Below are 12,237 nucleotides of genomic sequence, written 5' to 3'. Positions count from 1 at the left end.
CTTGAGAAGCTGAAGATGAGATAAGGAGGTCTCAGAGAATCAGGAAACCCCTAGCTAGGCCGGCAAAGGATGCACCTGGGAAACAGAGTGTCATATCCATTTCCATGCTGGGATATGCTACTTCTGGTAGCTCAGGTCCCCCTGTCCTGTGACAGAACTTAGCTTCCTTCAGTTTAAGCAGCTGCTGTTGAACATCTTCAACCTCTTGGAAAGGGGTGTCCTCGATCAGTCTAATAGTATGGCAAGTACTTTTGGAGCAACCAACATCAAACTCATCAGTAGAAAAGACATCTTCTCAATTAATCTCCTTTCCATTCCTTGGGTATGAATGAGTCACCAAAGTTGCATGACTTCGATGTCAATTTCCTCGATCCAGGAGACTGTTTCTCTTCCATTTCTCCTTGAAAACTAGACACTACCGTCACAGGAAAAAGAGGGATAATTGGCATCCCATGTCTGAAGATAACATCTCTTCCTGAGGTGCTCCTGATAATTGCTGTCATCCTGTTTGTGTAGTCAGCTGAAGATTTCTGCATTTCAAGTCTCACCAGCACCCCTGCAGGTAAACGTGACTCTTCTTCCTGATCATCAGGAGCATCCACCTGGATAGCTGAGGTGTCAGGAATTCCAGCATATTTAGGGGTTTCCGTCACTCTAGCTACTCTTCCAGGACGTAACATGAAAGATTTAGACTGGATGTACCACATAGTTCCTCACTACTGCTCATCATCCAGCTTAGGAGGAATTAGCACCTTCTCAAAAGCATCTCTGAACACCGAGTGAATGGACAAGGTTTTCAAAAAGTTCTCTCCGTTTCCTTCCTTGCATGCTCCCATGAGCCTTCTTATAATAGAAGTATTTGTTCCTACAAGAATGGAAGCTCCACCCTTTGCGACCAGATCTGGGCAGACCAACACTGTCAATAGTCTCAGTTACTCCAACATCTGCTTCCAAAAACTCCAGTTTCAACAAGTAACCATCATACAGTACTCATCAGTACTAGGCCCCTCAATCTCAAGGGCACTGAGTAGCACCAATGCTAATTGTATCAAATACCAGTTGTATAAGGATCTATAAAGCAAAGTAACTTGAGGACCTGTGTCAAGTATGGCTCTAGCATAAGCACCTTCAATCCATATGGACACATCACAGCCTAGTCCCATTAACCCTTCAGGAATAGTGTTTTCCACTCTAGTATTTCCCTTGATATACTGATTAAAACGTATCCTCTCCAAGATGCCAGCCCCCTCCTTTACTGGGTCCCTCCGTAGTTTGGCCTCTTCTCTGTTTGATTATCCACTGACTTACTTTTCGAAAATTTTCCTGTCCCTCACAGCCTGGCTTGAAAGGTCCATCTTCTCCACAGTTAATACAGAAAATACCAGTTGCCTCTCTAGTCAAGAGACCTTTTGTAGCAGCACTCCTCTGCGTCATAAGTCCTACAGGTGTGCAGGGTTTCGCAACGGACGTATCACATTTAGCTGAAACATTAGCAGACAATCATCAAATCAGCTCAGCTCAAAAGTTTTCCACCTCATTCCTCAAAACCTCTATCTCTGTGGCATCAGGGTTCACTTTAGCAGCAGAGGGAACCACTGGAGACACTATTCAGCTTTTGAAAATGTTCCGTTCTCAATCATGTTTTCCTCCACTCTAACTTCTCTGAGTAACTTGGTAAAAGATGGAGGAGGGCACATTTGCGGGTCATTTGAATACATAGAATAATCACATCAACTGACAGCACACTCTTCACAATTTCTCTCAGACAGTTGAATGCCCCCTTTGTGACACAATCAAAGCAGCAGTTTCTCCAACCTAGAAAAATGGGCAGGCAGCTTCTCCCCTTCCTCCAAGAATGTGTACCTAAACTTGATCATAAGATTGGTTGAACTTTCAGCTGTGCCAAAAGTATCTTCCAGAGCTTGCAAGTAATTAGCTGATGTGGCTACTGGGTTTTCTGTCGTTAGGAATGTCACTATATCAGCTGCTGGACCCTTTAAACTCTCTACCAGTCTCTGTTTTTTCATATTATCTCAGCACTGCTATTGATCCAGTAACTGAGATGTCTGCTCAGACCTAGCTTCACATTCTTCCTTCCCACTGGGTATGGGCTTGACTCCAGAGAATACTCCCAGCCTATGACAAATATGGCTCTCCACAGGTGCACTTTGGAATTTATTAACCAGTGCTGTAATAGCCAAAACGAGCTCAGAAATTAAATCAGCCTCTGAAGGATCTATTAGACCTTTCACATTAGGCATCTCTTTTCCCTTACTTCACAGAAACTAGAACAGCTTGTCTTTAGGTACCTTTGCCCCAGCTTAAAATATGGACTGCCCATGATCCCACCTCTTCAGGATCTCCTAATGTATCAGGCAGTACTACTTTAGTCACGTCACTGCTAGCCTGGTCTAACGTGACATCCTTACCAGCCGACTGATCAAAATGCCATTCAATCAGCATAACTTTCCCCAACACTTTTACAGAACTCAGCACTCTGGAGTAACAGTTCATTGGGACTTCGGATATCCACCCTGCTTAGAACACAAGCATTATTTGTGGATAATCTCTTTGAATCACACCAAACCTTAATCCCTGCAGTGTCCATAATAAAATACTTTAATCACATTCCCCAACCCTAGTTTAAACACAGGTTTAAACAAACAAACCGCTTAATCAATTCCAAAACAGCAGTTACAGAGCATGCGAAAAATCCCAAGACAATGGTCCCCACAAATATAATCCCCTCAGAGGGCCCTTATGCAAACTTGGCTCGATAGCTAACACTGCTATCAGCCTCGTGACTCAGCAGTGAGAAGGCCACCTTTTCTAAACAATATACATCCAGGGTCAATATAATTTGGGGTTCAACCAAACAGAAACATTGTGACGTTCCAATTAAAGGAACCTCGATTTGAGTGAATGCTGTGTAAATGCACAATTATCGGTCAGCAAGAGGTAATAGATCATATACCACATAAAATTATGAAGTATATATATATATATTAATTTCAGCTTTATCAAACAGTTAGTAAGAGAAAGAAAAGAGAAAAAAGGGCCATTACAGTTAAACCAGTCTAAGTATGCACATGACCGTAGGAGCTCATCTCTTCCAAAAGCTGGGTATAGCTGTTACTCTCAGTACCAAACCTACTGTCTGTGTGAAAGCACCAGCCACAGTCCAAACTTCCCTTGAAGTCAATCTCGAACAAACTGGCTCTCGCTCTCAGGAGTATTAGCTCTCCTCCTTGGAGCCATTCATCTGCACAAAGCACTTCTTGCAATGGGGACTCTCCTTCCCACAGCATTCGCGGTACCTTCCCTTCTGTCCTGCTCTGCAGCCTCCGCCAAAAAGACCCCAAACCAGACTACTATCTGTCACAAATCTCTCTCAGACCCGCTCTCTCTAGAACTTTCTCCAGATCCCACCCTCCTGATTGGCTGACACAACATTCCTAAGTTGAACAGAAGGGCTTCTTATCTTAATTGAAACCAAAATATTCTACCAGCAGGACACACTGCTTTTACAGAAAACTGCTAAAATGAAATACCTACAGCATGCAGTAGAAATCTTAACCAGGGCATTACACATATAGGGAGTAAGGGTCACAGGGAGAAGGAGTGAGATGATTGAAAAAAAATCAGCTGTGATTAAATGGCTTAGTAGATTTGATGGGCCAAAATGCCTGTTTTTACTCTTATATCTTATGAAACTGAGATGATACTGACAAACATAAGCTGCATCACCTGCTCCGAAGTAATTGTTGCTTTTCGACCAATCTCCAGACTAGCCGCTGCCGCCATTAGTAAACAAGTCTTTTGTCCAACCAAAATGGTCTTATCAATTGATAACATCTGTGAAAACTAATGGCAAATACAATTCAATTTTATTATTTCTAGGTGACTGATCTATATTAAAAATTTAGTTCTGGTATTGGAGGCCAAAAGGATGGAAGCAAATCTGTGCTCTTTACTTCAACTGACATGGGATCAGATCTTGTAATTAGATTTTAATCAACTAAGCGCAGCTTTCATCTTCACCTCAAGTGCTGACCCAGGTTCTTTAGCACAAAAACTTGATTCCTGTGCAACACTGGACCTGACCTGTGCAACAATTTCTGCAGCAAAAAGGTGACAGATTGTACCTACATTATTGGGAGCAGATTCCTACAGAGTAAAGGCAGCTTGAGGTCTGCATACCTAGAAAATTACCAAGCACTATATGTCATTATGAAAATCAAGAGCATTTCAAATTACACATTCAGAATATCTATCTTAACTACAGACTCTCAATCAAATGGTTCTATACTATATTACTCCTTAAGGACCAACTACTGAACTAGTTATGCTATGTTAATAGATTGGGCTTCTGGTATTTCTAATAACATATACGCAATTATTGTAATTAAGTCATGGAGACAACATTGAAACAAAGACAATGGCTATGTGTTGGATGAATTGACACCCAGTTTGCTAATAAAGAAAATTAGTTAATGTCATCTTTTTCTTTTAAAACTTTACTCTATCCACCACAGAAGTGATCAGGGATGGATAAAAATACTAGCATTATCAGTGACATCCACATCCTATTAAATTAACATTTTAAAAATTATATATACATAAATCCACTTTGCAAACACTAATTCCTTATTTTTAAAAGCTTAGTAAATTATTTAGAGTATTAGAAAATGTATTCTGCTGAAAGGAATGCCATAAAATACTCAAGACACAGTACACACCTGGTAAGAAAGAGTGAAGAATTCTCTCATTCTAGCTGGGCAGTCTTCACACTGTAGAGCCGAATTCCATGCTTATAAATATAAATCACATTGATATTATTTACAATGTTTTTTTTTAAAGTCAGTTTTGGTTTGTTACTGTAATTTTTTTAAAACTGCTGATTATCATGTCATAGATTAATGTTCATATATTTAGGTTTTTTGTGAGAAACTCTTCCAGGTCAAGCTCTTCCTATTACATACTCACTAAACTGCTCATAGTTCAAAGGGCAACAGGGCTGAAGTTAAACAAAAGCTGTTGTATGTGTGTTATCATAGCATATTCTCACAAACATTAATCGTTTTATGAAAAGCCTACAGAGTACGTTATTTTGATGCATGTTGCCAGCTGCACTTTGTGGATACCATAAAAATGCAATGGAGAATATAAAATTACAATCTCCAGACCAGATGGAGGGTTTTATCCAAAACATCGATTACCTATTTCTCTCCATAGATGCAGCCTGGTCCACTGAGCTTCTCATGTGCTTTGGCATTCCTCCTGATTGCAGCACTTACAGTTAATGTGCCTCCATAAAAATACAATCTTCCCTTCCGGTTTTATTTTTATTGGCAAACGACATGCAAGTTTTTCCACACAGAGGGTGATGGTTATATGGAACAAACTGCCAGAGGAGAGGGTAGAGGCAAATACAATCACAACATTTAAAAGGAACATGGAAAAGAATTTCAATTGGAAAGGACCAGAGGGATACTCAGATCCGAAGCAAGGTGAGGCAAGCTGAGGCAAGCTAAGGCAAGGCAGATTCGAGGCAACACGGCCTGGGCCCAAAAGCAAGGAGCAAGCCCGTGTCTGACTAATAGAAGCGCTAGCCAGATTGGAAAGATTGAATTAAGGCGGCAGGACCCAGGCCCGGCAGTGTATTGAAGCAGCAAGGTCCAGGTCCAAGAGTGAAGAATGAGTCAGTTTTTGGCTGATTTAAATGCTGGGCCAGATTGACAAGATCAGGGGGTTTTGGCCAGAAGCAAATGATACATGGTGTTCAGCTTGTTGCTTGTCAAGATTTACTCATCTCCATGCTGAACTAAGTCTATGGCCTGCAATTAACAGGCTCCTTGACCAGCTGCAGTGATGACTGACTTCATGGCTGTCAACTCACTTTCATGAACTTTAGTTCTGAATGTTACTGGCTTACTTTTTATTGTTTGAACAATTTATTCTTTTTTTCCACATTGAGTGTTTTACGGTCTTTTTTAAAATGGGTTCTATTGGGTTTCTTTGTTTTGTGGCTGCCTGTAAGGAGAAGAATCTCAAGGCTGTACATAGTATACCGTACATATTTTGATAATAAATGTACTTTGAACTATTGAACCTTACATGGTCAAATGGGAATAATGTAGACAAGTATCACAGTCAGTGCAGATAAGTTAGACTGAAAGGCCCATTTCTGTGCTGTACAACAGCAGTGGCTGATGCAACAATAAATTTATTCTCATAAAAAAAAGCACGTATTATTCTTGAATGTGGACACACAAGATGCACACATTCCAGAGAAGTTTCATGGGATATGGGAGGAAACTTGTATTTAAAAGTGGCATGCTAAATACTAATGGGAAGAAATTAAGCTTTGGTCACCAAAGTTCAACAGATAAATTCACATCCAATCCATTCACTTCCATTAACATCAATAGACCTGAACATGTAAGTACAAGCAGTGGTATTTGCATGTAGAATTTTAGCAATCAGAGGAGAATTTAGTTTCCTGTGCATCCACCAATGTTTGGTACATGTCTGATCACTTGGCTGCACTTCTACCTGCATACAGGGAGATGCTAAAGAGCCAGGCTCCAAAGATTAGGACAACAAAGAGGTGGTCGAGGGAGGCAATGGAGCGGCTACAGGATTGCTTCAAGTCGGTGGACTGGGCCATGTTCAAAAACTCATCGGTAGATCTGAATGAATACACCATGGCTGTCATAACCTTCTAAAAACAGTCGTAGATGAGTGTGTTCCCACAGAATCATTTAGTCTTCGCCAACCAGAAGCCCTGGATGAACCATGAGATCCACAACCTGCTGAGAGCCAAAACAGAGGCATTCAAGTTATAAGAGATCCAGGTAAGTTCTCCAGAAAGCCATCTCTCAGCCAAAATAGCAATTCCAGACTGAATTTAAAACAACAAAGGATGCTCAATAGCTGTGGCAGGACATGAATGCAATCATCTCTTACAAAATTAAATCAAACAACATAGGTGACAACAGGGCTTTGTTTCCGGATGAGGTCAATGCCCTCTATGTTTGCTTTGACAGTCAAAGCACAGAGGAACCATCACGAACACCAACAGCTTCCATTGACCCGTAGATATCAGTCTAAGGCCAACATGAGAGCATACTTCAAGAGGGTGAACCCAAGGAAAGCATCTAACCCAGATGGGGTATCTGGCCAAGTACTAAAGACCTGTAGTGATCAACTGGCCTGAGTGGTCACCGAGATCTTTAACCTCTCAGTTAGGCAATCTGAGGTACCCCCCTGCTTCAAGCAGGCTTCAATTATATCAGTGTCTAAGAAGGACATGATAACCTGCCTCAATGACTATCGTCCAGTAGCACCTACATCCACAGTGATGAAGTGTTTAGAAAGGTTGGTGATGAAACATATCAACTCTTGCCTCAGAAGTGAGTGGATCCGCTCCAGTTTGCCTACCAGAGCAACAGGTCCACAGCAGATGTCATTTCATTGGCTCTTCACTCAACCCTGAACAACTGAACAGTAAAAATGCATACATCAGGATGCACTTTATCAACTGTAGCTCAGCATTCAATAGTGTCAACCCCTCAAAACTAATCAATAAACTTCAAGACCCTGGCCTCAATACCTCCTTCTGCAATTGTATCCTCGATTTCCTCACTTGCAGACCACAGTCAGTTCGGATTGGCAACATCTCCTCCGCAATCTCTATCAGCATGGCGCAGCACAAGGCTGTGTACTTAGCCCCCTGCTTTACTCACTGTACATTAAAGACAGTGTGGCTAAGCACAGCTCCAATGCCATATTTAAGTTTGCTGACAAAACCATTCTCATAGGCCAAATCAAAGGTAGTGATGAATCAGAATATAGGAGGAAGACTGAAAATCTGGCTGAGTGGTGCCACCACAAGAATTTCTAACTGAATGTCAGCAAGACCAAGGAGCTGATTATTGAATTCAAGAGGAGGAAACATGAGGTCTTTGAGCCAGTCCTCATCGGGGGAATCAGAGGTGGAGAGGGTCAGCAACTTTAAATTCCTCAGTGTTATAATTTCAGGAGATATGTCCTGAGCTCAGCCTGCAAGTACAATTACAAATAAAGATGGCAGCATCTCAACTTCTTTAGAAGCTTGTGAAGATACGGCATGCCATCTAAAACTTTGACAAACTTCTCTAGATGTGTGGTGGAGAGTATACTGATTGGCTGCATCCCAACCTGGTATGGAAACACCAATGCCCTTGAACAGAAAATCCTACAAAGGGTAGTGGATACGGCCCAATCCATCATAGCCCTGCCCATCACTGATCACATCTAAACATCGCAGGAAAGCAGCATTCATTATCAGCGACCCCCACCACCCAGGTCAAGCTCTCTTCTTGCTGCTGTCATCAGGAAGGTACAGGAGCCTCAGAACTTACACCACCAGGTTCAGGAACAGTTATTACCCCTCAGCCATCAGGCTCTTGAACCAGAGGGGATAACTTCAGTCAACTTCACTTGACCATGACTGAACTGTCCCTAAAATGTATGGATTCATTTTCAAGGATTCTTCATCTCATGTTCTCGATATTTATTGCTTATTTACTTATTAGTATTATCATTATTATTATTTCTTTATTTTCTTTACTTTTGTATTTGCATAGTTTGCTGTCTTTTGCTCACTGGTTGTTAATCCTGTTGGTGCAGTCTTTCATTGACTCTATTATGGTTGTAGGATTTGAGTATTTCCATAAGAAAATGAATCTCAGAGTTTACATGGTGAGATAAACAGTTGAAGTTAGAAGTTTACATACACCTTAGCCAAATACATTTAAACTCAGTTTTTCACAATTCTTAACATTTAATTCTAGAAAACATTCCCTGTCTTAGGTCAGTTAAGATCACTACTTTATTTTAAGAATGTGAAATGTCAGAATAATAGCAGAGAGAATGATTTATTTCAGCTTTTATTTCTTTCATCACTTTCCCAGTAGGTCAGAAGTTTACATACACTTTGTTAGTATTTGGTAGCATTGCCTTTAAATTGTTTAACTTGAGTCAAACATTTTGGGTAGCCTTCCACAAGCTTCTCACGGTAAGTTGCTGGAATCTTGTTCCATTCCTCCAGATAAAACTGGCGAAACTGAGTCAGGTTTGTAGGCCTCCTTGCTCGCACACACTTTTTCAGTTCTGCCCAGAAATTTTCTATCAGATTGAGGTCAGGGCTTTGTGATGACCACTCCACCCCTTGACTTTGTTGTCTTTAAGCAATTTTGCCACAACTTTGGAGGTATGCTTGGGGTCAGAAAGCCTTTGATAAAGTCCCACATAGGAGATTAGTGGGCAAAATTAAGGCACATGGTATTGGGGGCAGAGTACTGACATGGATTGAAAATTGACTGGCTGACAGAAAACAAAGAGTAGCGATTAACGGGTCCCTTTCAGAATGGCAGGCAGTGACCAGTGGGGTACCACAGGGTTCAGTGCTGGGACCGCAGCTGTTTACAATATATATTAATGATTTAGATGAGGGAATTAAAACTAACATTAGCAACTTTGCCGATGACACAAAGCTGGGTGGCAGTGTGAAATGTGAGGAGGATGTTATGAGAATGTAGGGTGACTTGGACAGGCTGGGTGAGTGGGCAGATGCAGTTTAATGTGGATAAATGTGAGGTTATCCACTTTGGTGGTAAGAACGGGAAGGCAGATTATTATCTAAATGAAGTCAAGTTAGGAAAAGGGGAAGTACAACGAGATCTAGGTGTTCTTGTACATCAGTCACTGAAAGCAAGCATGCAAGTACAGCAGGCAGTGAAGAAAGCTAATGGCATGCTGGCCTTCATAACAAGGGGAATTGAGTATAAGAGCAAAGAGGTCCTTCTGCAGCTGTGCAGGTCCCTGGTGAGACCACACCTGGAGTACTGTGTGCAGTTTTGGTCTCCAAATTTAAGGAAGGACATTCTTGCTATTGAGGGAGTGCAGTGTAGGTTCACAAGGTTAATTCCCGGGATGGCGGTTCTGTCGTATGTCGAAAGATTGGAGCGACTGGGCTTGTATACTCTGGAATTTAGAAGGCTGAGGGGGATCTTATTGAAACATATAAGATTTTTAAGGAATTGGACACGCTGCAGGCAGGAAGCATGTTTCCGCTGATGGGGGAGTCCAGAACCAGAGGCCACAGTTTAAGAATAAGAGGTAAGCCATTTAGAACGGAGTTGAGGAAAAACTTTTTCACCCAGAGAGTGGTGGATATATGGAATGTTCTGCCCCAGAAGGCTGTGGAGGCCAAGTCTCTGGGTGCTTTCAAGAAAGAGATGGATAGAGCTCTTAAAGATAGCGGAATCAAAGGTTATGGGGATAAGGCAGGAACTGGATACTGATTGTGGATGATCAGCCATGATCACAGTTAATGGCAGTGCTGGCTCGAAGGGCCGAATGGCCTACTCCTGCACCTATTGTCTATTGTCATTGTCCATTTGGAAGACCCATTTGTGACCCAGCTTTAACTTCCTGGCTGATGTCTTGATGTTGCTTCAATATATTGTGACGGGATCCTGAATTATCCCTTATGAACTGTGCCTCTAAAAAGAGAGAGAGCTGTACAACACACACATCTTGTTATTAAGAGACAGAGAGGCAAAGACTGCTCACAGTTTGCTTGGAGATGGTGTTATGGTTTCTCTGCAGCGTGTTTACACTTTTGCAAGGACACTGCCAACTTCTGAGTTCCTACAGAGAGAGAAGGGAGGAGCTACTTGTTGGACAGTTGGCATTCAGCACAACAGTATTTAAACTAGCGTAATTGCTTGTTTCACAGGTCACGCAGATGCACTAAGGTGTGGTGAAGTTACCACTATCCTGTTTAGGTGCCCACGAGTGTGGGACTGTGGATCGATTATGAGGTATCGATCTGTGATCACTAGTGCATGAAAGAGCGACCCTGTGGAGTCTACCTGTGTGTCTAACCCCTGCCTGGGTTGGTAGACTATCACTTGAAGACGGTGCTCTTAAGTTGGTCAAGTTTGGCTAACTTGGAAGTTTCGGAGGACAACGGGAAGATCGACGGCATCAGCTCACCTGAAGAACTAGACACCTCTCTCTCTCCATCACTAGTCAACTCAATACCACGAACTGAACTGAACTTTACTTAATATCGTAAGACTGTTAATTTATCCCCAGGCTTGAAAAAGCTTGGTTTTTATATTTCCACACTCATTGCTAACCTGTTTGATATATCTGAATTTTATTACTGTATTGCGTAGTTACTAATAAACATTGTTAGTTTACAGCAATACCAGACTCCAAGGTGTTTTCCATTTCTGCTGGTTCTTTAACCCGTCACTTGCAAACTGTAGTCTGGCTTTTTTATGGTGGTTTAGGAGCAGTGGCTTCTTCCTTGCTGAGCAGCCTTTCAGGTTATGCCGATATAGGACTCGTTTTACTGTGGATATAGATACTTGTGTACCTGTTTCCTCCAGCATCTTCACAAGGTCCTTTGCTGTTGTTCTGGGATTGATTTGCACTTTTCGAGCCAAAGTATATTCATCTCTAGGAGACAGAATGCGTCTCCTTCCTGAGTGGTATGACGGCTACGTAGTCCCATGGTGTTATACCTGCGTACTATTGTTTGTAGAGATGAATGTTTGTACAGATGTTCATGCATTTGGAAATTGCTCCCAAGGATGAACCAGACTTGACATCATTTTCTGACCTCAATCCGAGAGAAAATTTGTGAGCAGAACTAAAAAAGCATGTGCGAGCAAGGAGGCCTACAAACCTGACTCAGTTACACCAGTTCTGTCTGGAGGAATGGAACAAAATTCCAGCAACTTACTGTGAGAAGCTTGTGGAAGGCTACCCAAAACGTTTGACCCAAGTTAAACAATTTAAAGGCAATGCTACCAAATACTAACAAAGTGTATGCAAACTTCTGACCCACCAGGAAAGTGATGAAAGAAATAAAAGCTGAAATAAATCATTCTCTCTACTATTATTCTGACATATCACATTCTTAAAATAGTGATCTTAACTGACCTAAGACAGGGAATGTTTTCTAGGATTAAATTCAGGAATTGTGAAAAACTGAGTTTAAATGTATTTGGCTAAGGTGTATGTAAACTTCTGACTTCAACTGCATGTACTTTGATAATAAGTTTACTTTAAACTTTGGTCATTAATATGCACTGAGATTATTTACCACTAAGCTAACATTAAGTGAATAGACTTTGTAACAATTCAATGCTGCATCTAAAATCCAGGAAATGCACT

General features: G+C 41.5%; 1 protein-coding gene across 1 annotated transcript in view; it reads right to left on the bottom strand.

The window, feature by feature from the left end:
- Nucleotides 1–12,237, bottom strand: part of tex11 (testis expressed 11) — a 163,264-nt gene that overhangs the window by 17,953 nt on the left and 133,074 nt on the right. Inside the window, exons 22-23 of the mRNA XM_063059816.1 lie at nucleotides 4,740–4,810; nucleotides 3,748–3,864 (exon numbers count right to left, since the gene is read on the bottom strand). Of these exons, the coding sequence (XP_062915886.1) occupies nucleotides 3,748–3,864; nucleotides 4,740–4,810 (188 nt within the window). The remainder of the gene's footprint in view (nucleotides 1–3,747; nucleotides 3,865–4,739; nucleotides 4,811–12,237) is intronic.

This window comes from Mobula hypostoma, chromosome 10 (assembly GCF_963921235.1).
Source record: "Mobula hypostoma chromosome 10, sMobHyp1.1, whole genome shotgun sequence".
Classification (NCBI taxonomy): domain Eukaryota; kingdom Metazoa; phylum Chordata; class Chondrichthyes; order Myliobatiformes; family Myliobatidae; genus Mobula; species Mobula hypostoma.
This window is presented reverse-complemented; position numbering and strand designations above follow the sequence as displayed.